The sequence below is a fragment of the Paramormyrops kingsleyae genome, chromosome 10 (assembly GCF_048594095.1).
Source record: "Paramormyrops kingsleyae isolate MSU_618 chromosome 10, PKINGS_0.4, whole genome shotgun sequence".
NCBI lineage: Eukaryota > Metazoa > Chordata > Actinopteri > Osteoglossiformes > Mormyridae > Paramormyrops > Paramormyrops kingsleyae.
The window spans coordinates 32,104,166-32,131,432 of NC_132806.1; the positions used below are offsets into that span (position 1 = coordinate 32,104,166).

The 27,267-nt window shown below is 42.5% G+C and overlaps 1 protein-coding gene across 4 annotated transcripts in view; it reads left to right on the forward strand.

Moving 5' to 3' along the window:
* Nucleotides 1-87: 87 nt before the first annotated feature.
* Nucleotides 88-27,267, forward strand: part of LOC111847929 (drebrin-like) — a 50,946-nt gene continuing 23,766 nt past the window's right edge. For 2 of the 4 annotated variants that reach the window (XM_023819552.2, XM_023819554.2), the window contains exon 1: nucleotides 89-2,394. In XM_023819552.2, the coding sequence (XP_023675320.1) occupies nucleotides 2,312-2,394 (83 nt within the window). In that variant the 5' untranslated portion in view covers nucleotides 89-2,311. Of the gene's footprint in view, nucleotides 2,395-27,267 lie in introns of all 4 variants that reach the window. The other 2 variants (XM_023819550.2, XM_023819553.2) reach the window with 2 other exon arrangements.

A 27,267-nucleotide genomic window follows, 5' to 3' on the forward strand; every position in this document is an offset into this window, starting at 1 on the left:
TGAAATCTTTTCCAGTGATGATTTTGCGGCTTTTCCGTAACCGTCGAATTTGCTGTTTTCACTTAAACAGATTAAAGCATTCTGAACTTACTATATAACGTATATTCTTCGGTAAGTTCCTACATCTTGGGGTTTCTCTGTGCCATGACAATACCATGTACGTCTGATTTCTGTGTGTCTGTTGTATTTCTTGTATTTTGCCTGGTCTTTCAACACTACGTATTTTATCATAAAATTGTACTGCCCTAATTTGAGGCGGCGTCCAAAAAAAAACCCCCAGTTGCGACCGCTAGATGTCGCAAGGAACAACACTTTGTTCTGTGGCTCTGCATTAGTCCGCTTTTGCTCCTTACACGATTGACGTCTTAGCAGTTTGTATAGACTTACGTATTTGGAATATGAGCCATCAGTGTCTAAAGCTGTTGTTCAGATCGTTGTTTCGGCTAGTGTTACTGGCCTCAAATGATTTTAAGAGTGCCTGATCTTTTTAAGTTATGGATATTGAATACAAGATGTACTGTCAGTGCCCCTATTTATTACAATTTATGACGGTAAAACGGAGCATTTATAATTGATGGTATTCTCTTATTGTGTGCTCTATACTGTTATACTGGTATTGCAGGGCTGGAATGACCAGTGTGAATGAGAGTAGTTTAACCTGCAGTCATCGTGCAGACGTCTGTACATGCAGGAGATGGGAATTCCTCTGTGGTCTGCAGACCAGAATTACTGGAAGATTTCCGGAGCTGGCTCTGACTTCCAGTCTAAACAATGACAGAGGAGTGGAAGTGAGAGCATTCTGACTCTCGCTCACAACATCCCTCTGTTCTACACCTACATGGACAGAGTGTTTGGAACTGAGACATGGAATGTATAGCTAGTGGAAATATAGTGTCTTCCTTGGGCATCAAGTCCTATGGACCTTAGCTGTTGTTGGTTCCTTGGTTGCATAAGGTAACGTATTCGTAACATTTGTGTAAATGCCCCCCCCCCCCTTTCTGTGCTGGCTGCCTGTGGCAGTAGGTATGTGTAATGGTCTGTGCACTTCATCACTTTGAATTTTTTTCTACACGAATGGTCAGCTAACCTGGGTCAGGCTTTATTCTTCTGAAACTTAATATGCCTTCTAATTCAGAAACTCCTAAACCTCATGCACAGCAAAGGTTTGAGGCTGATCCAGGAACAGACAGGGGTCACATACTTTCGGCATGATTCTTTATAACTGGGTTCTAAGGGCATTTCAAACACTTAGAAATCAGCATCTTGCAGGCACATATTTTCACAGGATTCGTGTTCAGCTTCACCATCTTTCATACAGCATGTATGTGGTGAAAATGGAAGTTTTTCTCATATTTTCGTCAGCATTGTCCACCGAAGACGTTTCGCATCTATCTTCTACCAGCTCTTCACACAGCAGTTGTTTTGGTTTTTATTGAAAATTATCCATATGCTTGTTTTCTTAAGTTTTAAGCACACGGCGTGGAGCTTAGGTAGTATTACTGAAATAATAATAAATTCTTCATTTATGTGGAAATACGAATTCTCCAGCATAGTTATACGTTTACTGTTAACTATGTGCATGAACTGGTAGATATTTGCTAAACTTCATAGTTTACCGATTAAGGAACTGGAATTGCGCGTGCGACCGAGTTGCATATCCACGTCCCTAATGTACTACTTTCGTACCCTCGAGGAAGGTTCTTCTGAAAAGGAAGAAGAAATTCTGTGAAAATGAAATATACGTGCAACGCAGTTGCATTACTGCTAAATGTGCTGAAAGTCAAACGAATGGTTACATATTAACTGTTACCGAAACATAAATAAGCTACTGCAAGTGCAATGGATTATTCAAAAAGAAACAAAGCATAAGGTATATTTCTGCAGTCTCTCTTCATTTGCAGCCTTTACTCATTTGCATGCATTTAGTTGTAATCCTTGTACTTTTACTAAAAATGCTAGGAAATAAGCAACGGTAGCATCCGTTGAGCAGTATGTCACTTTTTATATTTTATGGTAATTAATGAAACGGAACCTTACGTGGAAAAGTGATTGTACTGTATTTATCTTGATCTATTTTCGGGTTTATTGTCATTAGATTAGGCCTACTTAATAAAGAACTAACTTATTTTTAAATGGCAGTGGAGTGGGAGTAGCGCGCTGTAGTAGCGCTAGGACCGGGGAGCTCGTAGGTTGGCGTTCAGACTCGCATCTTCTTTGTTTCGCTCAAATATCAGCTCCTTCCCAAATCTAGCTGCTCGCAGTCTGTCAGTGGCGTGACCGCAGTCTGCTGGATGCTCGAGAGGACGTCGGCATGGCTGTGAACCTAAGCAAAAACAGGCTGGAGCTGCTGACTGCCTATCAGGATGTTATTAACGACGCGTCTCCCATTGACTGGTGAGTGCGCTAAAGGGAATGACAGAACTGGCCCATTGCACGACATGTCTGTGATCGCAGGGCAGCGGTGTCCAGATGCTGCGGGTGGGTGATGAGCATTAAATGTATGGATACTGTAAGCCCAGATGTTTATCGCAGTCTTAAAAGGAGCCATTTACGCCTTCAGAGAAATGTGTCAGTTCGCCGTGCTATTCCCACGGTGTGTGTGTGTGTGTTTTAAGGACTTGGCTCAAACATAGTGCTATATCTATAAACCTTTATGTTAACAGTTGCTAAATTCTGCCGTTTTGATCGACAGTCAATGCAAATGCTATGTTTACTGCAATTAAATACATAAAACCGAACACTGTCTGATTTGTTGAATATTATTCGCTAAGGTTTGTAACGTTGACCTGTTTAAAATGTTTTAACGTCACTGCATAAGGAAGCACGGCCGCGTACTTTTGCAGTAGTTTTACCTCCTCGTACCGCATCTATATGCTTGTGTCGGTCCTTAATGGTCTGACGAATCGCTAAATCCTACTTTCCGATTTACAGGTTATACCTTTTCCTACTTGTTCTATTTGACGGTGACTCCCAATGAGTACATCTGCACAGTTTCTCTGTAAATAGCCCGCAATTGCAGCATCTCCTGTGCGCGAATGGCTGTATGGTAACCTAACTATCGGCAATGCGGTGGAATTGAATAGTGCGTAGCGCCCCCCCCACCCCGGCCCCAACCGGTAAATCGCGTTTTCCATGGGGTTGCACATATACGGACCTTTAATACTGCCCCTATCTGAATAACGTTTCGGTAATCAAACTTATGTAATTACTCACTAGTAGACGTAGGAGTGCTGAACTATAGGTTGGGTGACATTACAGAGAGAGTACCGCTCTTACATTCTTTCATATTTCGGGTTTCCTGTACTTTATGTAGTTAATAATCTTACAAGTGAACAGTTATAAATAGTAAATATGTGAAACTGTCTGCAAGGTGTTCGGCTAAACTGGGAAATAGGCCTGTTTGTTTCATGCACTGCCTTGGTTTTCGTATGAAAAATGTCTATACTGTTTCCTCTCTTTTAAATAAAAGTAAGTAATCCATTCTACTTAAGATCTGACATAACTCCAAACATGTTATATTTTTCCATAATTGATTTCAGGCAATTTCCTTGTTGTGTTCCTGATTTCAAAGGCCTGGATTTTAACATTTACTACAACATTTATGCATTATAAGGCCATTTTAAAAAATGGATTTGCATCTGGGGCCAAGAATCCTCTCAAGATGCGGGTGGAACCTGGACCTGACTCATCAGATGAGGTGTTCTGTTCTATGAGGTTCTTTGGGGGAAAATAACCGTGGGTTAATGTATTATTAAAGATTCTTTGAGCTGTAACAGTATTGCTTTATATGTCTGCTCAGGTTCTATTCAGATGCCGTGATAAATTATTACGAATGGTTAAACATTACAGCTGCCAAAGAGAACATTATGCCCGATTAAATATTCTGAAGCTTATAACCAGAGCAGTGTGTTAATGAATTAATGTGCAATATCTCTGATGTTAGAGGGTTTCCTATATGATGTATGAGTCATTAGTATTATTCAGTGCTGGTATGCAAGTATGGAGGCCTGGTGAGCAGGTAGACGGAACTCTTACAGAATGTCTCGTGTTCCTTCTGGGCAATGACCGTTAAACATGATTTAATACAGATAATGAAGCGGTCATATTGACTTGCTTACCATAGTCACACAAAATGACACCTTCAAAAGAAGAGATCTTAGCTACGGGTTTAAGCATTTCTTTTGACTGTTGTATCCTGTAACGTTATTGTAAGTTCCGAATGCATTAGTCCAGGGGTCTCCAACTCCGGTCCTGGAGAGCTACTATACAGTAAGTTTTCCATCCTACTTGGCTTCTGATGAGCCACACTAGTTCTCAGGTAAATACCAGGAGCAGGTGTGGTTCATGAGAAGCCAGGTAGGATAGAAAACCTACTGGATAGTAGCTCTCCAGGACTGGAGTTGGAGACCCTGCATTAGTCCTTCTTAGTGTCATTTTTGCCACTTCACCTCCATGTGATGAATGAATATAATGCAGAACTTGCTGGATTATTTTATCCACTCTGTGCCTTAGACAGCAGTGGGTAGCCTGTAGATCAGGCCTGGGCTGGTATTTTCTGTGGAGGAGCAAAACTTCACAATATCAGCTCAAGGCATTTTTAAAGCATTATGTCCCATGTGAGCTACAATAATAGTAACTTGTTAGATTTAGCTATGTATTTATTAATAATTCAAATAACGCAAAGAGAGGTTTATGGGCAAAAAAATCTTTTTATCTCCATAGACTTTAACATAAGTAATTTTATTCGTAATGATGTTCCAAACCGGACATGGGCGGGGCTTCCTCCCCCAGTTATGCCGTTTATGACGTCACCTTTTTTAATGATGCCGTGGGCCAGGTAAGTAGCTCCGCTGGACACATTTGCCCAGGTCTGCTGCTTTCTGTCCACGGGACTGATGCCGTCGTTTTACTGACCTCGGGTCACTTCGAGATTCCGCTTCCTGTTCAGTTCTCAGCATGAAGCCATCTTATGGAGAGTAACGTAAAAATAGGTTAAAATACTGTAAATGCTGTTGGGTAAGAGTCTGTAAAAAATAATAAAAAATGACTTAATTAATCCTGACAAGACAGTTTTTTTCTTCTCAGAAAAATGTTTCTCAGCAATTAGCATATCGCACGACTGGGAATGAAAGTCTAAGGACCTTAGATGAGCCTTTGTTGAGTTTCTTTCATGCAAAATGAAGCAGCTGTCAGTGGCTCTGAGGCCTCAGGTGAAGCTTCAGATGGGGAGGGGGGCACATGTGCTGGCACTCAGATGGGGAGGGGGGCACATGTGCTGGCACTCAGATGGGGAGGGGGGCACATGTGCTGGCACTCAGATGGGGAGGGGGCACATGTGCTGGCACTCAGATGGGGAGGGGGGCACATGTGCTGGCACTCAGATGGGGAGGGGGGCACATGTGCTGGCACACTGAGGTTATCAGATGGGGAGGGGGGCACATGTGCTGGCACTCGGAGGTTATCAGATGGGGAGGGGGGCACATGTGCTGGCACTCGGAGGTTATCAGATGGGGAGGGGGGCACGTGCTGGCACACTGAGGTTATCAGATGGGGAGGGGGGCACATGTGCTGGCACTCAGATGGGAAGGGGGGCACATGTGCTGGCACACTGAGGTTATCAGATGGGGAGGGGGGCACATGTGCTGGCACTCAGATGGGGAGGGGGGCACATGTGCTGGCACTCAGATGGGGAGGGGGGCACATGTGCTGGCACACTGAGGTTATCAGATGGGGAGGGGGGCACATGTGCTGGCACTCGGAGGTTATCAGATGGGGAGGGGGGCACATGTGCTGGCACTCGGAGGTTATCAGATGGGGAGGGGGGCACGTGCTGGCACACTGAGGTTATCAGATGGGGAGGGGGGCACATGTGCTGGCACTCAGATGGGAAGGGGGGCACATGTGCTGGCACACTGAGGTTATCAGATGGGGAGGGGGCACATGTGCTGGCACTCAGATGGGGAGGGGGGCACATGTGCTGGCACACTGAGGTTATCAGATGGGGAGGGGGGCACATGTGCTGGCACTCAGATGGGGAGGGGGGCACATGTGCTGGCACTCGGAGGTTATCAGATGGGGAGGGGGCACATGTGCTGGCACTCAGATGGGGAGGGGGGCACATGTGCTGGCACTCAGATGGGGAGGGGGGCACATGTGCTGGCACTCAGATGGGGAGGGGGGGCACATGTGCTGGCACTCAGATGGGGAGGGGGGCACATGTGCTGGCACACTGAGGTTATCAGATGGGGAGGGGGGCACATGTGCTGGCACACTGAGGTTATCAGATGGGGAGGGGGGCACATGTGCTGGCACTCAGATGGCAGGTTTTTAAGTTTTCATAGAACTGAAACACATTGTCCATTTGGACAACATTGTGGTTTGTGAGGGTAACACGGCTATCTCGCCCCTTTGGGGGTGGGGGGGGGGGTGGTTGAAGTCTGCAGTGTTGGAGTGGTCTGGGTCTGATGTTTTGTCTAGGGTGCCCCCCGCCTTAAGGCCATCTTCTGACACTCTGCGATACGCTGGAAGATGAAGGGAGGATGGAGATTATTCCTGTTAAGAGGAATTAGTCCTTTGGAGTACAGTCATTATCATTAATGAAATCTAAATGAAATAAGAAATGAAAATAAACGGCAACTAAAGGAAAACAATAAATATTGTTTCTGAAACTAGCTGAAATGAAATAAAAAAACATTATATATTTTCCGTTACAGTTTTAATACTATTTTGCTAAATTAATGATTTGTTTATCTTTAATTGCCATTAATAATACCTGGAACCTTTTCCTGTTTTGAGGACAGTGACACACTGTGACACTGGGTATTTATGCAGGATTCTCTAAAGATCACACACCTCTGCATGCATCCATCCATCCATCCACTCATCCTTCTGTGTGAATGATGGTATCAGATTATATGATGCAGAAGAAGAGTCGTAGGTTGATGGGTCAAGCAAGGTTAAAGAAATGAAAAATACATTTGACAGCCAACCTCCACTTCTACATACACACACATTTCCTGACTAGAAAGGCACCATAGCAAAGTTACTACACTGAGCAGGTCTATTCTGTGGCTTTCCTGTCACCTTTTGCATAGTAACATTTTTCGTTGCTATTTTAGAATTTGGTGATCAGTGATCACACCACAACACACATTGCACAATAACGAAAGGGGTCCTCTGCATTTAACCCATGTATAACATCATGATGTAGCAGGGGGCAGCTAATTCAGCACCCAGGTAACAGTGGTTTGGGGTAGTAACTAGCTCAGGGTACCTTAGTGGTACCTTGCTGGTCTGGGACTTGAACCAGCAATCTTTCAATTACAAGTGCGCTTCCCTAACCATTAAGACACCACTGCCGTTGTACATTGTCTCTGTGGTCTACAGCCTGTCCGAGAGAAACATTGACCAGGCTGTTTTATACGCAGGTTTTTACTTTCTGTTAACAGCATTAGTACTATGAGAGAGTTTTGTTTGATTACAGAAATAAACATCTATGTGCTTTAGGGTAAACTTATTCATATACTGGTGCTTCTGGACTTGGAAACTCAGATAAAATAAAACTTCTCCCCAGGGGGAAATTCTTGGATATATTTGTTTCCACTGCGTTTCAGACCAAGGATTATTTGTCCATGAGCCAAATGTGGTAATCACTATACTACAGAAACCAACGTTACTCCTTAATGAGCCGAACGCGGCAATCATCACGCTACAGAAACCAGCGTTACTCGTTAATGAGCCGAACGCGGTAATCGCTGTGCTACAGAAACCAGCGTTACCGCTCAATCAGCCGAACGTGGCAATCGCTATGCTACAGAAACCAGCGTTACCGCTCAATCAGCCGAACGCGGCAATCGCTATGCTACAGAAACCAGCGTTACCGCTCAATGAGCCGAACGTTGCAATCGCTATGCTACAGAAACCAGCGTTACCGCTCAATGAGCCGAACGCGGTAATCGCTATGCTACAGAAACCAGCGTTACCGCTCAATGAGCCGAACGCGGTAATCGCTATGCTACAGAAACCAGCGTTACCGCTCAATGAGCCGAACGCGGTAATCGCTATGCTACAGAAACCAGCGTTACTCGTTAATGAGCCGAACGCGGTAACCGCTATGCTACAGAAACCAGCGTTACTCGTTAATGAGCCGAACGCGGTAATCGCTATGCTACAGAAACCAGCATTACCGCTCAATGAGCCGAACGTGGCAATCGCTATGCTACAGAAACCAGCGTTACCGCTCAATGAGCCGAACGCGTCAATCGCTATGCTACAGAAACCAGCGTTACCGCTCAATGAGCCGAACGCGGTAATGACTATGCTACAGAAATCGACGTTAGCACTCAGCAATATCAACAATGTTGCTTCTAGTTAGTTGAGCTGACAGTGGTGTCGTGCCCTTTCACAGATGAGTGCTTCTCTGTGTTCCTGCATTGCCTAAATAAACTATGCCTTCTGTCTACCGCAGAACCTAATGCTTAACTTTATATGGGGAGGATCCCTGCTTTATTGGTGCCAGATTCCACCTTCATAGCTAAACAGTTACATTCTAATGTTGAAAAATGGCTCTTTCTATAGCCAGCTTTGATCTTCTCACCAGAGGGAAGTACTTATCTATGTTTGCCTCTATAGTCTCTTAAATGCATTTGTGACTTTTGTAATGTTAAACTGGAGTTAAAACATTGATTTTTGGAGCTGTAACAGAATAAGATTTCAAGCTTATTATATAGCATTGATAGGAACCTTAAGCCACCAAAGAAAGTATTTTATAAGCTTTTCTAATATTAATGAAAGCTTAACTGTGCAACCTTTTATTTGTTTAAAGATTTGCAATTCCAGAAGACAGCCTCTCGATCGTGTCTTCACCATTACGTCAGGCTTTTCTGAACAGCGTTGCGCTTCTGGAAATGTCCGGACCGTTTCATTTAAGCCATATCCGTTTTTCTGCAGCTTTGTAAACTAAGTCAACAATGTCTTAAACAACTCGCAGCCAAGTCCCCGCCCCCTACCCCTCTCTGCATTGCAGGTGCCGGACTGCCTTTCCAACATCCATGACCTTAGGCTAATCTGCATAAATACCAAACATTTCTGTCAGTGAATGGACAGTCAGCTCAGGGAGAATGGTGTAATGGTCCAAATCTGTAGTTTTAAATGGAAAGAACATTTTCCTTTTTAGCTGGATATGAAATGCAGAAGCAAAATACATTTTAAAATTTGAAAAGATGGCGCGTGAACTTCTTCTGTCAAAGTATAGATGGAAGACAAGAGTAAACATGCACCATTTTTAAAGAGTATTTTCTCTTTATTCCCCTTTTCGGAGGGAGCGACGGTGAGGCTCACAGGAGCTTCACCAAAAACAATTGTCCTATTTTGTCTCACAAATGACCGTGCTGAGCCTGTGAAACTGCGTGCAGGGATCACAGATGAACCGTCTCAATCTGTTCTGGCTGCTTAAAAAGAAGAGGAGACTCAAGATGCCAGATTCTCGGTCTCTCCTATAGCTGCTTTACATCACACGCCCAAATTTACATTAAAAAGGAAACACTGTGTCATATTTTTTCATGTCATGATCTTCCAGGATGACTTTCCAACTTATGACTGAGCCTAATTAAACTATTTGCAGTAAGTATAATGCTGGATTATCAAAGTCTAATGTTTTGCCATTTATTGTCTGTCGGTATTGTGGTCAGTTGGTTGGCACCCCATCCTTTCTGGTTTGTCCCCACTTTGTACCCGTAGCTTCTGGGATAGGCTGAGGACCCACCCCCATGACCTTCAATAGGACAAGCGGGTATCATGGACTGGTGGATGGATGGAATGAATTTTATTGCCATGTGTTTTTGTTCTATGGGCTGTAGTAGTAATGTGACTCACCCTGCAGCCTCATACTCCCCCTACTGGTTGCGCATGAAGTTACAGCCGTTTTCTCTCTGGGCAGATAAACGGGCATCTTTAATGTGCCCCTGTGTGTTTTATGGTGTGAACGTGCCAGTGACCTGGCATGGACTGGCATCCATTTTGCCTTGGGATAGTCTGCCGGCTCACTGAGACCATTCAATCGATAAGTCATTACGGAAAATGAATGAATAGATGTTTTGCTCACTATCAGAACAGAGAGCAATAAACATTAGAAGTAATTATGAGAATTTTGATACCTTATCTCTTTCATAAATGTATCTCAGCATTCTCTTTCCTAGAAAGAACTGATTGAAAATGAAATGTAAAGCACTTGCCTTGTGCATAGTTACCATCTTTGACAACTGCCATATCATGGTGACTGAAAGGTATAGTCGTGAACATCCATCTCTAAGGTGATGTCTCACAGAGAGAGAGAGAACATATTACTTCTCGCCTAAAAGCACATCAGTGTCAATTTCATATACAATAGTCTAGCATGTCAGGTCTTCTGAAGGTCAGCAGTGAGTATTGGCTTTACTTTGCAGTCAATTAAAATTCAATGGAAGAAACTAATATTATTTCTTACCTTTTCCTTCCCAGACAACATGAATAGTTAAACACCAGCCTTTCTGCAGCAGTGAAGCAATAATTTCATCTATGCACTCTTTCCTGTAGTTTGATTTGAGCTGATTGTTATGGAGGGCTTGTTTAGTTCAGATTTCGTGATCTTCATTATCAGTCAGAGGAAACTGTTGAATTATTTTGAAATCGCAAAGGCTTATTCAGGCCCTGGCCTTGACACATACAAAAAGCTGACAGTGATTTTGGAAATGGGCTGACTGTTCCTTTGTTAGTATAATTGATCTCGATGGCATTTTCCTAGTAATTTGTCAGTGGCTGAGCTTGTTCAGTCTTTTTTTAAGCCACGAATTTGCAAAATGCAAGTTTGAAATTTTGTCAGTAATTTTAAAAACAGCTGTTACAATTAAATTAATACATTTTAAAAAACATGTTTCATGACTCGTATGGTCTGGCTGTTGCTTAGTCACTTCTAAAATTTGGTTATTTGACCAGCTAGCATGATTCCTGACTTCATACCTTCATACTTCATCATTGATGGCTTGGGCTGTGGGAAGTCGGAATTTGACTTTGCCCCCTGTCTGCTTCTGCCATTTTAAAGTGCTTCATTAATTTGCCCTCATGATTGTTCAGACTCCTGTCTTTTAAAGAGATGTTTTCGGAAGCCCGGTCTCAGCCAGGGTTACTGGTCTCAATGGAATTTCTCGTGGCTTTTAGCGTTTGCGTACAATCCATCTGTCAGTTCCCTTTGCACCAGCTGTCACTAACAGCCTTAATGTTTGCTACCGTATGACACGCTCCTCGTGCTGGTGTAGGGTGCTGTGCAATTCCCTGGTTTCATTTTAGGTTGATCCTTTTTTTTTTTGCTTTGTTTTGGATGCACTCACTGTGCCTGTTCCGTGTGAGGAAAGTGCCAGTGACTGAGGATTTCTCCATTCTAGTCTTGCGGAAGGTTCACCGGCCACCTGCCAAGCAAGAGATCTGTTTAAGTTTCCTCATATGTTAAGAAAGTTGAATAGAGACCATGAAGCGTTACCATGTCTCCAGTAAGTGTTCTGTTGCTAAGGTCCTTTAGATATATAAAAATCAGATATTACAGGTGCAGTAATGAACCACTTCTTTAATTCATTTGCAACATATAACAGATCATTTGGTGGTTGATTTCATTGACTTCTGCATAAAGGTGTTGCTGCTTTCTCAGGTCTCTCAAATTGAAATAAGGCAATATTTACAAAGCATATGTTGAATTGATTGTGGTGTGTAGGCTGTAGCCTTCTTTGTGGTGAGATCATTGGATGTTCAGCAGTTCATGGAGTCGTCACGGCAATGTTTCATAGAATGAAATAGGCCCTTTACGTGGGGAAATTAAATCCTTGTGGAAAATGGTCTAATCCTTAGAGAATTAAGAATCAGTAGAAGCAGTGCAATTTTTTCCTACATTTTTGCATATAGAAGCCGCACACCCATTTTTAGTCTCTTCAGGGACAGGCGCAAACAAGCACAAGCCAAATGAAGTATCTCAACCTGCTTATGCATGGAATATGGTGAGAAATAGCTCTTTCTCTCCAGTCCAGCTGTGTTACTTCCTCTCTCCTGTAGATTTTGCTCTCAACCAATGACACTTAGGTTTTTTTTATATAGACCATGAGATCCCTTTGGCATTCGCCTCCGTCAGACCCTTAAACAGCTTCTGGAGTGATGTGATTGGAGACTGATTTTGCTCAGATTTAAATCTGAGGTAGTGATTGTTCAACCAACAAGATTGTATGTAAGGGAGAATTATGTATTATTAAAAGTAACAAAAGAAACCGTGATGCTTTTAGGGTGGGTTAAGAGAAGACATCCCTCAGATCAGGAGGATAGCTATGTCTGTTTAGTGCACAAGATAAAGGCTGAATACTTTGCTTATGTAGGGGCCATCTTATTGTTTGAAGTTCAAATTAAATGTGATTATATACGGTTGGTTGTGAAATAAAATATCTCAAGGTTAGGGGTGCCTTATGGGGGGAGGGGGGGTTAGGATGATTCCCACAGAGTGTCGGGGGCCCCAAAAATTTGGAACAAAATTAGATTGGTCTGGGTCAGGGGCCAATATTATATTCTTTCATGTGTCCCAAAGTTTCTTGGGCGAAGTTCTTATAGATATAATACTTAACAGATATAGTACTTAGTCTCCTGTCCAGTGTGTTGTTTCCGAGTAGCTCGCGGATTCTCCCACATTGCTCGCATGCTAACCGATGTCTCTAAATGCCCTGCGACGGACTGGCATCCTGTCAGGGTGTTTCCTGAAATAGGCCTCAAGTGGATTTTTACCCTGCAATTAACAAGCAGCTGTGGAATTTAATTAATGGATGAAAGAATACACTAATCACTTACAGCTTGTAACACTGATAATAAGAGTAACTGGTATGTTATTACATTGTAACAATTAGATTTGATGCAAGCAGTGGTTCTATGTGAGTCTATGCTTGCAGACTGATCTATACTGTTGAGTTGCTCTAGAGTTTAAATGAATGGAGAGTCCCTTAAATGTTACAACCAGTATAGTAGAGTATTATTTGCATGTTAAATGAATGGAGAGTCCCTTAAATGTTACAAGTATTACAGTAGGTTATTATTTGCATGTTAAATAAATGGAGAGCCCCGTAAATGTTACAAGCATTACAGTAATGTATTATCTGCATGTTAAATAAATGGAGAGCCCCTTAAATGTTACAAGCAGTACACTAGAGTATTGTTTGCATGTTAAATGAATGCATACAGAAGGCACAAAACAGTGCTTTTAAACTCTGTTTCAATAGAGCTATTTGAGCTGAGGTGACACTCCTGCAGGATAGGATGTGAAAATAGCACTTTGGGTGCGTCTTTTAATGGGACCCACTCCAGCTCATGATTTCCAGGAAGGTTATTAAATATCTCATATCTGTAATGTAGCCACCTAAGCAGAGCTAAACATCACCACATGAAACTGTTACAATTTCACCTATTCGCCATGGGGATGTGGGATTAAATGGCTATGACACTTTGGAGTATTTTGAAAATATAAACCTTACTGGGTTAAACAGGAACACATGACAATTGTGATCATTATACCGATCTCATCTTGCCTTGATAGCTATTAAGATTTTGACAGCTTTAAACTACATCACAAGTCAAATACTCTCAGATAAAAGCCACTTTTAGCTAACAAACACATTCTCCTTCATTACTGCGTAATACAAAGGATTTGTCTAATGTGTCCTATACTCCTCTTTGACTGCTTTGATACACTTGTGTCTTTCCATTTAAGTGGTAAATCATACCTCAAACAATTACACTCAAAGGCGATTTGGATGAATGGTGAATGGTCGTTGGGGCGGGTGGTATTGTAAAATATAATCTCCAGCTGAGACTCTATTGAAAAATATTTCTAAAACCAGCCTGAAGTTGTCATTTTACATTAAATTCCTGGCCTTATTGTCTGCTATGAACAGATCAGATGATCAGAATCCTGTAGGGCTGATTTGAATCTATGGTAAATGTACTCAGTGTGGTAAAGTGCAAGAATTGCCTGGATTAGTCCTCAGACCTCATCACAAAAACGAGGGCATATTTAATAAAATTCAAGATGATACACTTTTGATCATTCATTGACAGAGGGAGACAATCTATCAGACTGAATTGTTTTTCAGATCATGTTATTACGTGCCGCCCAGTGGCTGCAGTCAGCCGTTGCTGCTTGGAAAATTTGTGCTTTTTAATTTTATTTTTTTTTATTTCTTGGAAATGGGGCATGTGATTTCTGTTGCCCATTCTGTTGGCTGTATCCTTCTCCAAACCCATAGGTGGTTTGTGTGTAATGCTTTCCTCTTTCAGCTCAGCGGCAAACAGGAAACTAATCTTGTTGTTCGGAATAGTCCTCTCATTCCTTTGAAGATTCCGGTATCCTGAATATGCCAGATGCCCGGGTGCTGACGGCATCATTAAAGCGTGAGAGGACGGCTTACTGGGCACCTGCCGTAGGGCTGCTGTGTTTCCTGCTGCTGGAACGAGCAATAAGGGCCACATGGAAATGAAAATGGAGTAATTTGCACTTCCTGCTGGAAATGTCAGGAAAGAGCTTCGGAAAATGTGATGTCTAGGCCGGGATCCCTGGGTGCTAATTATTAATATCTGCTGCAATATCCATCCAAACTCTTTCTCACTGCAGTAGTAAAATACAATATATCTTTAGTTATATATACAAAGACTGCAGTGGATAAGTAAAACACATCATGTCATTACCAAAAATAAGTTGTTTTGTTCTTGTTTTACTATTGTTTTAATATATGGTCTGTTTGTTTTGTCGGTATATCTGCTGTATGTATGTATAGCTGAGTACCATTATGGGTCCAACATCCAGCGATCTGTGACACACAAAAAGGTGATTAGAACAGGAGTGGAGTTTCATCTTACTGCCCTGGGCTTGCAGTACGAGTTTTTAGTTGTATAAATAACGATTCAAGCACGTAGAAATGTCGGTTCACATCAGGTCGGACTTAAGAGGCTGATAAGTAGGACATAAAATTTATCTGAAAAAAAATCTATAAAAAGGATGGCCATAATGAGGCGGCGGTGTGTTTCAGTTAATTCACACATATATCGAAATACCTGCATGTAGCCAGTAAGGCCGTTCTTGGTTTGTTCAGTTTTCAGAACATTAGAGCACATGATGCATCAAGCTTTTGTCAATCTACAGTAAAACACTTTATTATTATTATATATTAAAATGGTTTAAAATGCCTGTGACAATGAATGTTGGGGAGCAAGTCCTGTATTGCACCTTCCAGGACAAGTCTGACCCATTGGCAGATATTGGCTAATATTGATATCTTTAGTTGCATGTTTGCACATTTTAGCTCAGTCCCATCTGTATTTCTGTTGTTAGGTTATGCCACCGGGCACTAGCTCCATGGGACATTCTGGGGAGTTCTCACCTCTTTCACTTTGTATAAAAATACATTTAAATCAGATGTAGGGTAAATGTTCTTATGCAGAGTGTCTTGCAGCACGTGTAGGATGTTCTTTGATTAAGAATTACAGTGCATGGGCGTGTAGAGCTATATAGGCAGTATCGCACATGCATGACATTAATGATTTTTCTGAAAGGAGTATTGGTACTTACATATACTTCAGAATGGTATACTGTACCTCCCACTTCTGTCATTCATTCATTCATTCATGTTTTATGAAAGCTGTGGAGACGACCTTTTAACTCAGTCAGAGTACTAGGATCACTTTAACTGAGATTTTGGTAGCAGCAAAAATGAATGTCTTTTCATCATTTTATTCCCTGTTACATCTTGTCTTCCAAAACTGCTGTGTGCTCTATCCTGTCTGAGGTAGCTTTCATCCCTCAGCTCAGAATACGTGCTTGGAAGATGGATGATCTACTACGCATTGTTACTATAGACAACGGGCTGGAGGTGACAGCCTTGTTCTGCTGGGGTTGGGGGAGTGCTTCCAGCAGCGGACGGCTTTTTCTTAAACTGGTGCTAATGTCAGAGTGGACTCAGGTTGTAGTTTGTTTACCAAGACCCGGGACTGTCTGGCAGTGTTTGTCAATCCGGTCCACGGGGATGCCCAGACAGTACACATTTTTGCTCCCTCCCAACTCCCGGTAGCAAAAACCAGTTTGAGAAACCCTGGTCTAGACAATGGAAGAGGAAGTTATTGTTGAATGGCTTGAGAAACATGGAACTTCTGTTGACCTTGCAGAGAGCTAACTATTAGTTTCACGCCTTAAGATATGTATTGGTGTTCTGATGTCATAGTGTCCCCATGGACTTCACACACTGGTTCTCATACTTGCCCACGCTACAGTAACACATGAGTTTTTAGGAGATGACATGAGAGACATGCGCTGCTTAAAGGTTCTTGACATCTGTGTCCAGTTTTACTCCTAGTAGAGTCATTTTTTGATGAAGCAGTTCTTGTTTTTGGTGACAGTGCTTTTGGATACGTTACCCAAATGTTTATGGCAAGTACTGCCGGTGGTGTTGTGTCTTTTTCTGTTGTTTGACCCCAGCTAATTTTTCAGATGTGTGACAGGTATATCATACAATGCGGAGTTACAAGAACAAGATGTGCGCTAATGACTTCAGCCCTTGAGGACAGTCAAGCAGAAATGTAGGTTACAGGTACAGACTGCTGTAAATGATGTTTTGGAGTGTGTTGGTGCAACTCTGTATCAATTTGGTAACAGTTTACCATGCTTTAAGGTTAGATGTTAAGTTAATAGATAATTACTGTGACTGCATATTGGAAAAATGGTTATGGAAGATGCATGGATGGCTGTTTATCTATAAACATCATTTTTTTTTACTTCACGAACATCTCTGTTAGTCAAGCTGTTGATGCTAAATAAATTATCCTACACTGAGTCAGACATAATCTACTTAATGGATAAATATACTGTTTTGTATTGAAATAGTGCATAAAATTTTCGGGGTGTTCATCTCAGTCACTGTAAGATACCAAAAGAAGGTTAACCTGAAGGTTGTACACTTATTGCTTGGCTGAGATGATTCATGAAACTTGCATCTTACTATAGCATAACTACTAAATATATAAAGATGAAATGTACATAGCATACTTCCTTCTTGAATTAATTTCCAGTTAGGGATTTCTTTGACAGAACTGGAATCAGTCAGCAATTGAGCTGCTTGTTGTGTTTGTAGACATCTGGAGTATTGGAACACATTCAGAAGTCAAAGAACTGTTTTCCTGTAGAAGATGTCCTGTGTCTAATCCTCACCTTTGTTTGAGCAGTAAAAATCTGTAATTGTATAATTTGCTTGATTGTCTCGAGTGCAGAAATTTAGGAACAAAGCCTACTGCTTCCATAATCTAATGTTCCAGAAAGGTCATGTTGAAAACTGTTACTCTCCATCATGTCATTGTATTAATTTATTACATCATCATTTGGGGGCTCTGCTGCATACACAAGGTGCCTATCATTTCCGATAGGTTAAAAAAAGGTTGCTCAGCAGATGAATAATATAATGTCAAAATAAAATATAAAATTTGTATCCCTAGGATATCTCTTAAAATAGCTCATAAAATGAAATAAGAAGTCACCGTCACTATTTCTATCAGCAAACCATGCCATTCTGACTGCATATGTAACATCTGTGCTATCATAAGAATTTGAGTAAACAACAGTTGGATGGATGAATTGCTTCCAAACCAGTAAGGATTTCTTATGAATTATTTAGTTGATTCACAAGATGCTCCAGTCAGAAGGCCCTTAAAGATCACCACAGTTTAGGAGAAGTATTGAAGCATAAATACATTATCTTGGTAGCAAATGTTTTATTGGAGCAGAATGCAGTGAACCTTTTCATGAACTATGCAAATGAAAAGGTATATTGCTGTTTGTTACATTGTGGATTCTCTTTTGGTTGGTAAAACTGGTTGATCAGTTTCTGAAGAGGAATGATTTGACTCTCCAGACATTTATGTTTTGATGTTGAACTGTCTGTAGTGATACCCTGGGATATTTGTTTTCTCGGTGCTGTTCTTAACTCGCTTATGAATACACTTTTAGATGCTTAATCCTGACACATACACACAGAAATCGTTCAGTACTGATCCAGATCCTAGCCCATGTGTCATTAATCTCTGTTTATGTATCTTGAACCAGAAAATCCTAACTGGAAGAGGTGGTGTGTTTTCCTTTATAATGAAAAGTTAGGTGCTTAATGAAGTGGATTAATTATATTGCTTTTTCATACCAGAACTATATTTACAGCCACTCAGAGTTTGTTCATGGATTTTCTATGTTTTATGTTCCAAACAGTTGAATAACATAATACAGACATGTAGCCTTGTGAAAGTTATCTTCGGAAGGACTACATAAGACTGGAAAGTTCCCTCCGTGCCTTTCGAGCTGCAGTGTAGCTTGGTGCTTTGCTCCGCTGCTCTTTGCTGGAGACGGGGAGCTTTGGATCATTTATTAGCCATCTGGGGCACAGTTCAGCTTGTGTGGATTCACACATATTGCTGCTGTCATCGTACAAGTGTGGAACATTGCACTTCTCTAAGGAACTCCATGTGTCCGAGGGTAAATGTCATCAACAGCCTCTGTTTCTTGTGAGTAGTGAAGAAATGGGAAAAAAACAAAGAATGAGAAGAAGTATCTTACTGATGGTTTTGTTCTCCAAACAGGCCGTGACATCCTGGTATTACTCTGCCGAATAAAACAGGCGAGAGCTGCATGATTTCCATCCTGGTCTATGTTGATTAGTGCTGGTTTGGTGCTGGTTAGTGCTGGTGGACCAGCATAGCTCTGCTGGTCTACCTGCACATGAAGCTGGTCCACCAGCAATATGTCACTGATGAAACTGGTGCACCAGCATTGAAACACAACATATGGTGGTATAACCAGTATGCAACCTGCTGGTCATGCTGGTAACTAACTATGCTGGTCTATGCTGTTTTTTTTCAGCAGGAAATTCTGGTCATTCAAGGTTTCATTGTTATGCATACTTAGTTTGATGACATTCTTATTTGTGCACTTCCTGAAGATGACAATAAGTACAACAGCTGACAGTCATAATAACGTAATAACGTAATAACGTAATGCAATAACGTAATAGGCTCATATACGTACATGAGCTGTTCCTCCTTCTAATGGAGACCCTCAATTTTCTCATAGGCCGGCTGCTGAATCTTTCACAACGTTAAAACAGAGCACAAGTGAATCAGCCATTGAGTTAATACAGAGAAGACTCCACCAGAGAGCTGTTCTCGCTCAAATATCACCTGCTAGTGTCACACTCAGAACTGAGAGCCTGCGGATGGAAGCCCCGTCCAGGAGAGCTGATGCTGAAACTGGTCTTCAGGATTAGACTTTGCTGAGTGATGGTGGAAACGTCAGCCTTTTCATATGAGGTCAGGGCATAAACCATATGGGGATTACTGCTTCTTTTATGCTTAAGGATAACGTTTCATGTAAACTTCCATCAACCTCCTTGAAGCTCTTAAATTTGAACTAGGTTAATCTCGAACAGAAGTTGAAATCTGAATGTTCTAATAGTGAACCCGAAATTACCCTTTGAGCATGGCTTGTCGCCTTGGCCCAGTTTGAAGGTCTGAAATTAACCTCTACATTAAAAAAATGAAATACATTCACATTTTGGTGGACACAAAACTCTATCACCTACTATCGGCAGGATTTTTTGGGAGTATCATTCTTAGCAATTTTCTGCTTAAAATAAATAAAATCCTGCTGTATAGCCATGGGATAGCTGACTATGTTTAGATGTGTCTGAATGTACAGGCTTGCATATTATATGTGTAACACATGTAATATGTGAAACTGAAAGCGTATTTTTTTTCATTGTTTCGTTTTTTTCATTTTTTTTAATCGTTGCCTAGCATATAAGTAATATGGAACAACGATAGACCTTTACCATCAACGGCACAGTGTTTGTAACCTTTGGTAGCTGTCATTTTCTTAGTTGCCCCTTTCAGCTTTTCAAACATGAAGTATTCATGGCTGTTTTTGCTTATACGTTGTTTTTTAAAATTCGAAGTAAGTATAGTAGCTAGCTGGCTGCTGCCAGTGCAGTGCCTGAAAATAAACGCCGTGTGACAGGCTTGTAGTTCAGATTCTGAGCTGCCGTCTGCGGTCTTTTCGCAGGAAGTTTAGTCAGTCATATAACGGTAACCTTCATCATACTTAAAAGGTCAGACACTCCAGTTCATTTTTTTGAATGATCGCTGTACCTGCTCATAAAATTGTTAGTTTCCGATACATTTATGAGTGTTATTTCTGGAAATGTTCTACAAATTGAATTATACAACAAGTATAAAATTATCTTTATTTCTTGATGGCGTTGTGTATTACTGTGACTAGACAGGAATTTAATCTGAATTTCTATAGAAAAGCAGTTAAAGTATATTTTACTTAAAATCAACCTGTATTTCTTACTTTTCAAGTCCACCCATCCACCCATCCATCCATCCATCCATCCTTATTCTAAGTACTTATCTTAAGCCTACGTATAAGGGGCTCAGAAATATGAAACCCCTATATAGGGGTGCATTAATACATAGACTATCCTAATCTGCTATCCTATATTAAGCATCCACTGTGCACTGTGTTATATTCCAGGCTGCTACACTGAGGAAGGCAGGCCACAGGCTCACCCCCTTGATGGATAAACGAAGGAGTTTTTGGAGATTATGCTGGTCTTACACATTCTTAGGAGGTTGGAGCTCATAGTTTAGCTTATAGAGCCTGGTGGGTCTTTGGATAGCAGGTGTCTCATGTCCCAGACCAGGATAAGCAGTTGGAAGACGGATGGATGGATGGGTTTATATATGTGAGCCACATTCTAAGACACTGGCATTGGTATCAGACCCAAGATTTTATGACAGAATCATATGATTCCAGTGTTATAAAGCTAGTACTGAATATTTCACTTCCGTTCCCTGACATGCTGGTGCTTGATAGACCTGTAGGTGGTGCTATCTTTAGGCTTAGCCTGAGCCCTGAGGTGTTCCAGGAAAGGGAGCGTTTTGAGGCACTGCTTTTGGAACAAGCTTTAGGGTTCTGATGGTTTTGATTTTGACAAATACATTTGGCCGAATACATCTTCTCGTATTATTACGGTGCTATTTAAACAAGCTTTTCAGATTCGGGGTATCTGGTCAACTGTTGGCAAAACGCAGGCTCAGTGGAGAATGTCCTGATCTCTTGCTGTCCTGCTGGGCGCTCTTATTGAACCCTGAGGGAGCAGGTGGCGGCACTCGGCCTGGTAAGATGGAAATGTCAGATGGTGCCGGCTCTGCCTGCTAATTACAACTCCCAGCAAAAAGGCGCTTGGAAGGGTGCTGCTCACAGAGAGGGCCAATTAAACTCGCTTACTGAGTGAGGATTAGGAGGAGCCGCTGTTTAGCGTCAGAAGCGGCAGCCGGCTCACAGCTACCGTCCGCCCGGAGCTCTCAGCCAGCGCCGGCGACCTGAAAATGTGCTCAGATATTAGAAGGACTCTGCTGAAAGCCGACAGAGAGCGGCTCGCGTGGTGTGGAAGTGCTCCGGTTTTTAAAAGACCGTTTGCTGGCTTTGTAAGCAATAGGCAAAGGAGCCCTGCATAAGGGACCGTAAAGGACTACGTCTATTTATTAATTACTTAACAGATTTGAGTCAGACAAGACCGATCTGAAAGGTACTTAAATGGAGGACTTGGTAATTCCATCCCCACTAAGGTGAATTTCTAAAATCGATGAGTTCACAAAGCATGCTGTCAGTTTGCGTCCTGCCCTTGCCGCCCCCCCCCCCCCCCCCCCCCCCCCACTGTTGGCTCCTCCCACCTCCTCTCTCAGAGACGCCCCAGCTTTCAGCCGTTAGGAGGATGCGTGGGCCGACGGATCAGCAACACTGCCATTTAATCAGCGGACTGAGGAACAGCTTCTATTGTGACCTTTTGGTAATGCGTGAGTTATGCAGCTTGGATTTCCCTATTCTTACGTACAGTGCCAGTCAAAAGTTTGGACACATCTACATATAAAGGGGTTTTATTTGCACTATTCTCTACATTTTAGAATAATTATAAAGACATCAAAATTATAAAATATGCAACGTATATGGAATTATGCATTGACCAAAAAGTACTTAAAAAAAAAAAAAAAAAACTGATGAAGGGTGGGACAGCACTGTGGGTTTGGACTCAGAAGGTTACCGGTTCAAATCCCAGTGTCGGCAGAGTGATCCCACCATTGGACCCTGAGCAAAGCCCTTAACCCCAATTGCTCTGGGGACTGACTGACCCCACTGGCCTATTGTTACTTATGGTATATCATATATCATGCACTCTGCAGTAGTCTGACCAGAAACAAAGATGTGCTATTTTAATCAATATAGTATTTGTGTAATAGAAGTAGTATTTACTGTAGTATTTAAAGAATGCTACTATTAATAGTATGTGGAAGGATTATAAAATAAAGGTAAAATTATATCATAATAAATGATTGTAAATATAGTTACATCAGAACAAAGCGAATACATGAAGGTTCCAGAAATGTACAGACTAGACCTGTTATCAGTTTCATCATTCAATGAATATACTTTAGTTCAGGGTAGAATCAGTCATCTTTTCCACACAGTGCTTTTAATATTGTCCACCCACTGTATTTCTATGTCCATGTGGCCATTAAGGACAGTGTGAAAAGAAAAGCAAAAGAATTTTTGCTTTATTTATTACTGCATTGCAGTGCCAGATGAGAGGACACGGCACTGGGAAATTCCACACTGCTGCATTCGCAAGACATTTGGCTAGAAGGGTGGGTTTTAAAAAGTTATATCCACAGTTAAATACAGATATTCACTCTTCAGCTAAACGTCAACAGTGATGCTTACTTGAACATTTTGTATGGAGTTTGCATCCAGAAAATGCTGAATTTCTGCAGCAAGGTCATGCTCATTGCTCTCTGATTTTTAAATAAATTGAACGCGTATAGAAACTTGGAGCAAATACCAGTGCAGTCACAGGAGAATTAGCGTCCATTAAGCTTGAGGACAAGATGAAATGTGAGCAAATTCAGTCTCATAAATGCGGACGCGACAGAAGCGAAGCGCAAATCAGACACTGAATGGTAGGGAAAGTGCCCAATGGGAAGTGGAATCTAAATTCTTTATCTCCTTCTCAGTGCACTTAGCCAAGTTCACACACAGAGCCTCTTATTTGCATATATTTTCATATTCAAACAGAACCTGACTCCCTTTCCGGACTTCAAAAGCATCATCGGTCGCTGGGCAGAGACTCAAAAAAGACCGTCCTAAATACCATGACAGCCGCATCTCAGAGCCTGGCAGTGAGCGGCCCCGTCTGCAGGCCCTGCAAATGGCACATCGTCGCAATATCTGAGACTGAAATTGCGTTGGATTCATGCAAGAGCTAATTTGAATGCCACCTTCTCTCTGGGGAGGATGTTGACCCGTACGGCACCGTTGGCAGACCTGAGATCATATTAAACTAGTAATTTTCCCTGCAATACGCAGGCAAACCAATCCAAGGCTTAGGTTTGCGTCTTGCAACATGTTTTGAAAATGTGGAAAGATTTTATGCGAATCATGGGGAATAAACAAGAATGCAGTGCAAACTGATATTTGCTTGTTACAGCCCCCAAACCTAATACACACTGTCATTATCCCTGACAGAATAAACAGAATCATGCTGACTTCCCAAGTATTTCCCACAAAATGTAATTTCTTGTTTCATATTGGGCAGGCAGCAATTTCCCCTCGTTTGGGATAAATGGCTTGTAACAGTGATGGGTTTAGCGGGGCGTGAAAGTCCTTAAATCACTGATGGGACTCGAAGGCTTGACAGCTGAAGACAAAGGAAGCATTCGTGGGACTTATGAAGTTGTAGTCAGTTGTTATTATAGCTTGAAAAAGACAGGGGGGAGCAGAGATCACAATAGTGGGAGGATTGTCCATCACTGGAACTGAGGTTTGCCAAGTCTAGAAATGCTCAATAACCCATCAGAGGTTTCCTGCATAATATATGACAACCAAGCCCCCCCCCCATACACACACACACAGTTTCGGAGGGGTGCAGACCTGCATACACCCCCATCACCATGTGAGCCACCCACATCGTTCGGCTGGGGGCTGTATTGAGGGGCAGCGCCTTCCCTGGATTGTTCCGCGTTTGGCCTGCTCCCTCCCCCGGTAGTGACAGCTCTGGGTGCCGGCTGACAGCAGGTATGGTTGTAGGGTGTGACAGCAAGCTGGCCTCCTCACACGCATGACAGAATGTGAGCCAATTAGCATCACCCGGACCTCCTTACTGCAGATGGTGAGTGTGATAAAACAGGGAGCAAACCGGGGGTGTGTGCTTACGGGACAGCGATCTCGTCCATGGGCATGCAGGGACTGGGATGCTCTATTGCAGGGGCGTCAGGAATAGGGGGGGCTAAGGAACACAGACCCCCCACATTTCCAGAACCATAAATAATTAGCAATGTGTTTCTTATCTTTCTTATCTGCTGAGGAGGAAACATATACCTGACGAACACTGTAGTCCTGCATCAGACAAAATCATTTTATCATATGGATCAGTTATTTTTTTGCACCCTAAACAGTGTTAGTCTTACTTTAAATGATCTTTAGTTAGTCTTTATTATTCAAAATAGTTTAAAAATCATTCCTACCATGGCAGAGTCATGATAAACATCCCTGCTGCTTTGTAGTCTTTAAAAAAAAAGTCTGAATTCTCCAAGACCTGCCGACAACTGCATCCTGGAGACAGGGAAGTCGTATTGCGCCGCAGTACAGAGGCAGCAGCTGCAGGCTGCATGGTATAAGCATGCATGCATTTCCTTACAGAAACGGGGGGCCTGTTGCAGTGCGTGACAATGCACTCCAGCTTAGCCCGTTTTGTTTCTGTTTAGCCTATTTTTTTAAGTTTCCTTTAGTTATTTTCATCAAAATCGTGCTCTGATTATGAGACCTCCTGCAGCCACATAGACTGTTCATGCTGGATATGAATTAAGAACTTATTTATGGAAAATGTGGAGTGAGATAGATCTGCATATTTTACATACAGGATAACCGACAGTTACATAAATGTAATAGGGCCCATTCTTTACCTTTTAGATAACCTGCGAATAACCGGAGTATGTTCCGGGTATTTGGGCTACTTTCCTTCTAGTCTAAGAGACTCGGAATGCATTGCCTCTCCCATCTGCAGCATGATGGGCCTTAAAAGGCTTACAAAGGCCCAGCTAATGTCTGAGGAATGCAGCCGTGAGATTGCCTTGGACGGCGGGCAGTATCCACCCCCCCACCCCCCCTCCCGTGGTGTGTTGCGGCGTCACCATGTTGAATCATTCCCTTCCATGGCGGAATGAGTGGAATGTGGGATTTACCAAGAATGTTCTGAGACCCAGCCTGCGGGGGAGCCCCTTCCGACCGGCGCACTGGGGCAGTGAGCCCCTTCCGACCGGCACCCTGGGGCAGTGAGCCCCTTCCGACCGGCACCCTGGGGCAGTGAGCCCCTTCCGACCGGCACCCTAGGGCAGTGAGCCCCTTCCGACCGGCGCACTGGGGCAGTGAGCCCCTTCCGACCGGCACCCTGGGGCAGTGAGCCCCTTCCGACCGGCACCCTGGGGCAGTGAGCCCCTGCCGACCGGCACCCTGGGGCAGTGAGCCCATGCCAATCCTCACCCTGGAGCAGATATTTCGGCCCAGACCTGCATCAGGCTTTAGCTCGTTTTAAACATCGATGTCAGAGCAGCGCCGAGATCTTCTCGTGCTCCCTTAGTCTGTCTGATTAGTCTCTTGACTGATGACGATAACGATGATGCTTTATTAATCCCAGTGGGAACACTCTCTCCGCACCGACCCTGTCCCGCTCTCCTCCACACACACAATGGCAGGTTAGCACCTTAACATATTCATGTGCCCAGCCAAGATTTATCTAATTAGGTCAATTGTGTGAAACCCACCCATCACGTTTTTAAATGACAAACAAAATGAATGTAAAATAAATTTTGGTGTGGAATTGTACGTTTCAGTTGTTTTGAATATGAGCAGAAATAACCAGCCGATGCGGACGGCAGTAACATGCATTAACGCACCCGATGCTATGTAGCATAACTCGAGAATAATGAAGAAGAAGAATATTCACATCAGCAGCCTGTGGGTAATAAAATGTAATGAGATCTCAGGTAATGAAGGGGGTAGGGAATGGTGTACCTGAATCGTCAGCAAAAACCAGGCGGGATATTCACCTACCCATCCGCCATTCATCCTCCATTCATTCATCCATCCATCCTTTCATTCATTACTCTGCAATGGATGGTTCTTTTTATTTTATTCTCCTGTGTATAATGTAAGTAAACATACATGTCAGAGTGATAAGCTGACAGGTAGTTTTCCTGGTTTTTTCTTTGTTAGTGGTTTTGAGTCTCAAGCCCAAATTCAGAATCTCCTGACATTTTCCATTCTTGTGCCAAGAGAAATCGGCCTGCTTAGTGCAGAGTGGGTTGTGTTAAGTGAGGTGGTGTGAATGGAGGAGTTGCCAAATTTGTACAGCCTCGCACCCAGGAGTTTATTTTGAGCCTCGTGTCATAACGCTGGTCTCTGCGACGGAGAAACAGGCACGGCTGGTGAGGAAACCTGCTGGGCTGATGCTGAGACCCCTGGAGATGTGCTGCAGGTCTCAGTCCTCCCTCAGCGAGAGGCCCTGAAGCACCACGTGCTCCTACTTCATTAGGGGGGGGGGGTCTTACATTGTAGGTGCCCCCTGTTACAGGGAATCAATGAGGATGGCGCTTCTGCTTCTGTCTCTCTTAGGAAGATGCAGGACCCGATGTAATGATGATCTCATAACATCCCTTTTTTTTTTCTTAGGCTGCAAAACTAACACATGTTTTTTTTCCTATTGGAGTCGTGCCTGGAGTCAAAATGGTAACACTTACATAAGAATCCTATTAAAAGAAACCGGCGGCTGATTTGCAAAGTGTAAAGAAAAGAGAGAAAAAATAATAAAATGATTTGTCCTTATTTTTCATGCATTGTTTGTGCAGGAAAACATCCAAAGCAAAAATTCTGAAATTTTGTACATTTCATACAATTAAACTTGCTGCAGCTATCTCAAACCTTGATGCCCGTGACATCAAGAATATAATGATTTATTGTAGTAATGAAGATGAAATTGTCTTTCTTTGGTAATAATGGTGGGACCTAAGCTATGAAGGTTTTTTTTTTTCACTCCTCCCACCTGACAGATATAGCACAGTGAAAACATGGTGGTA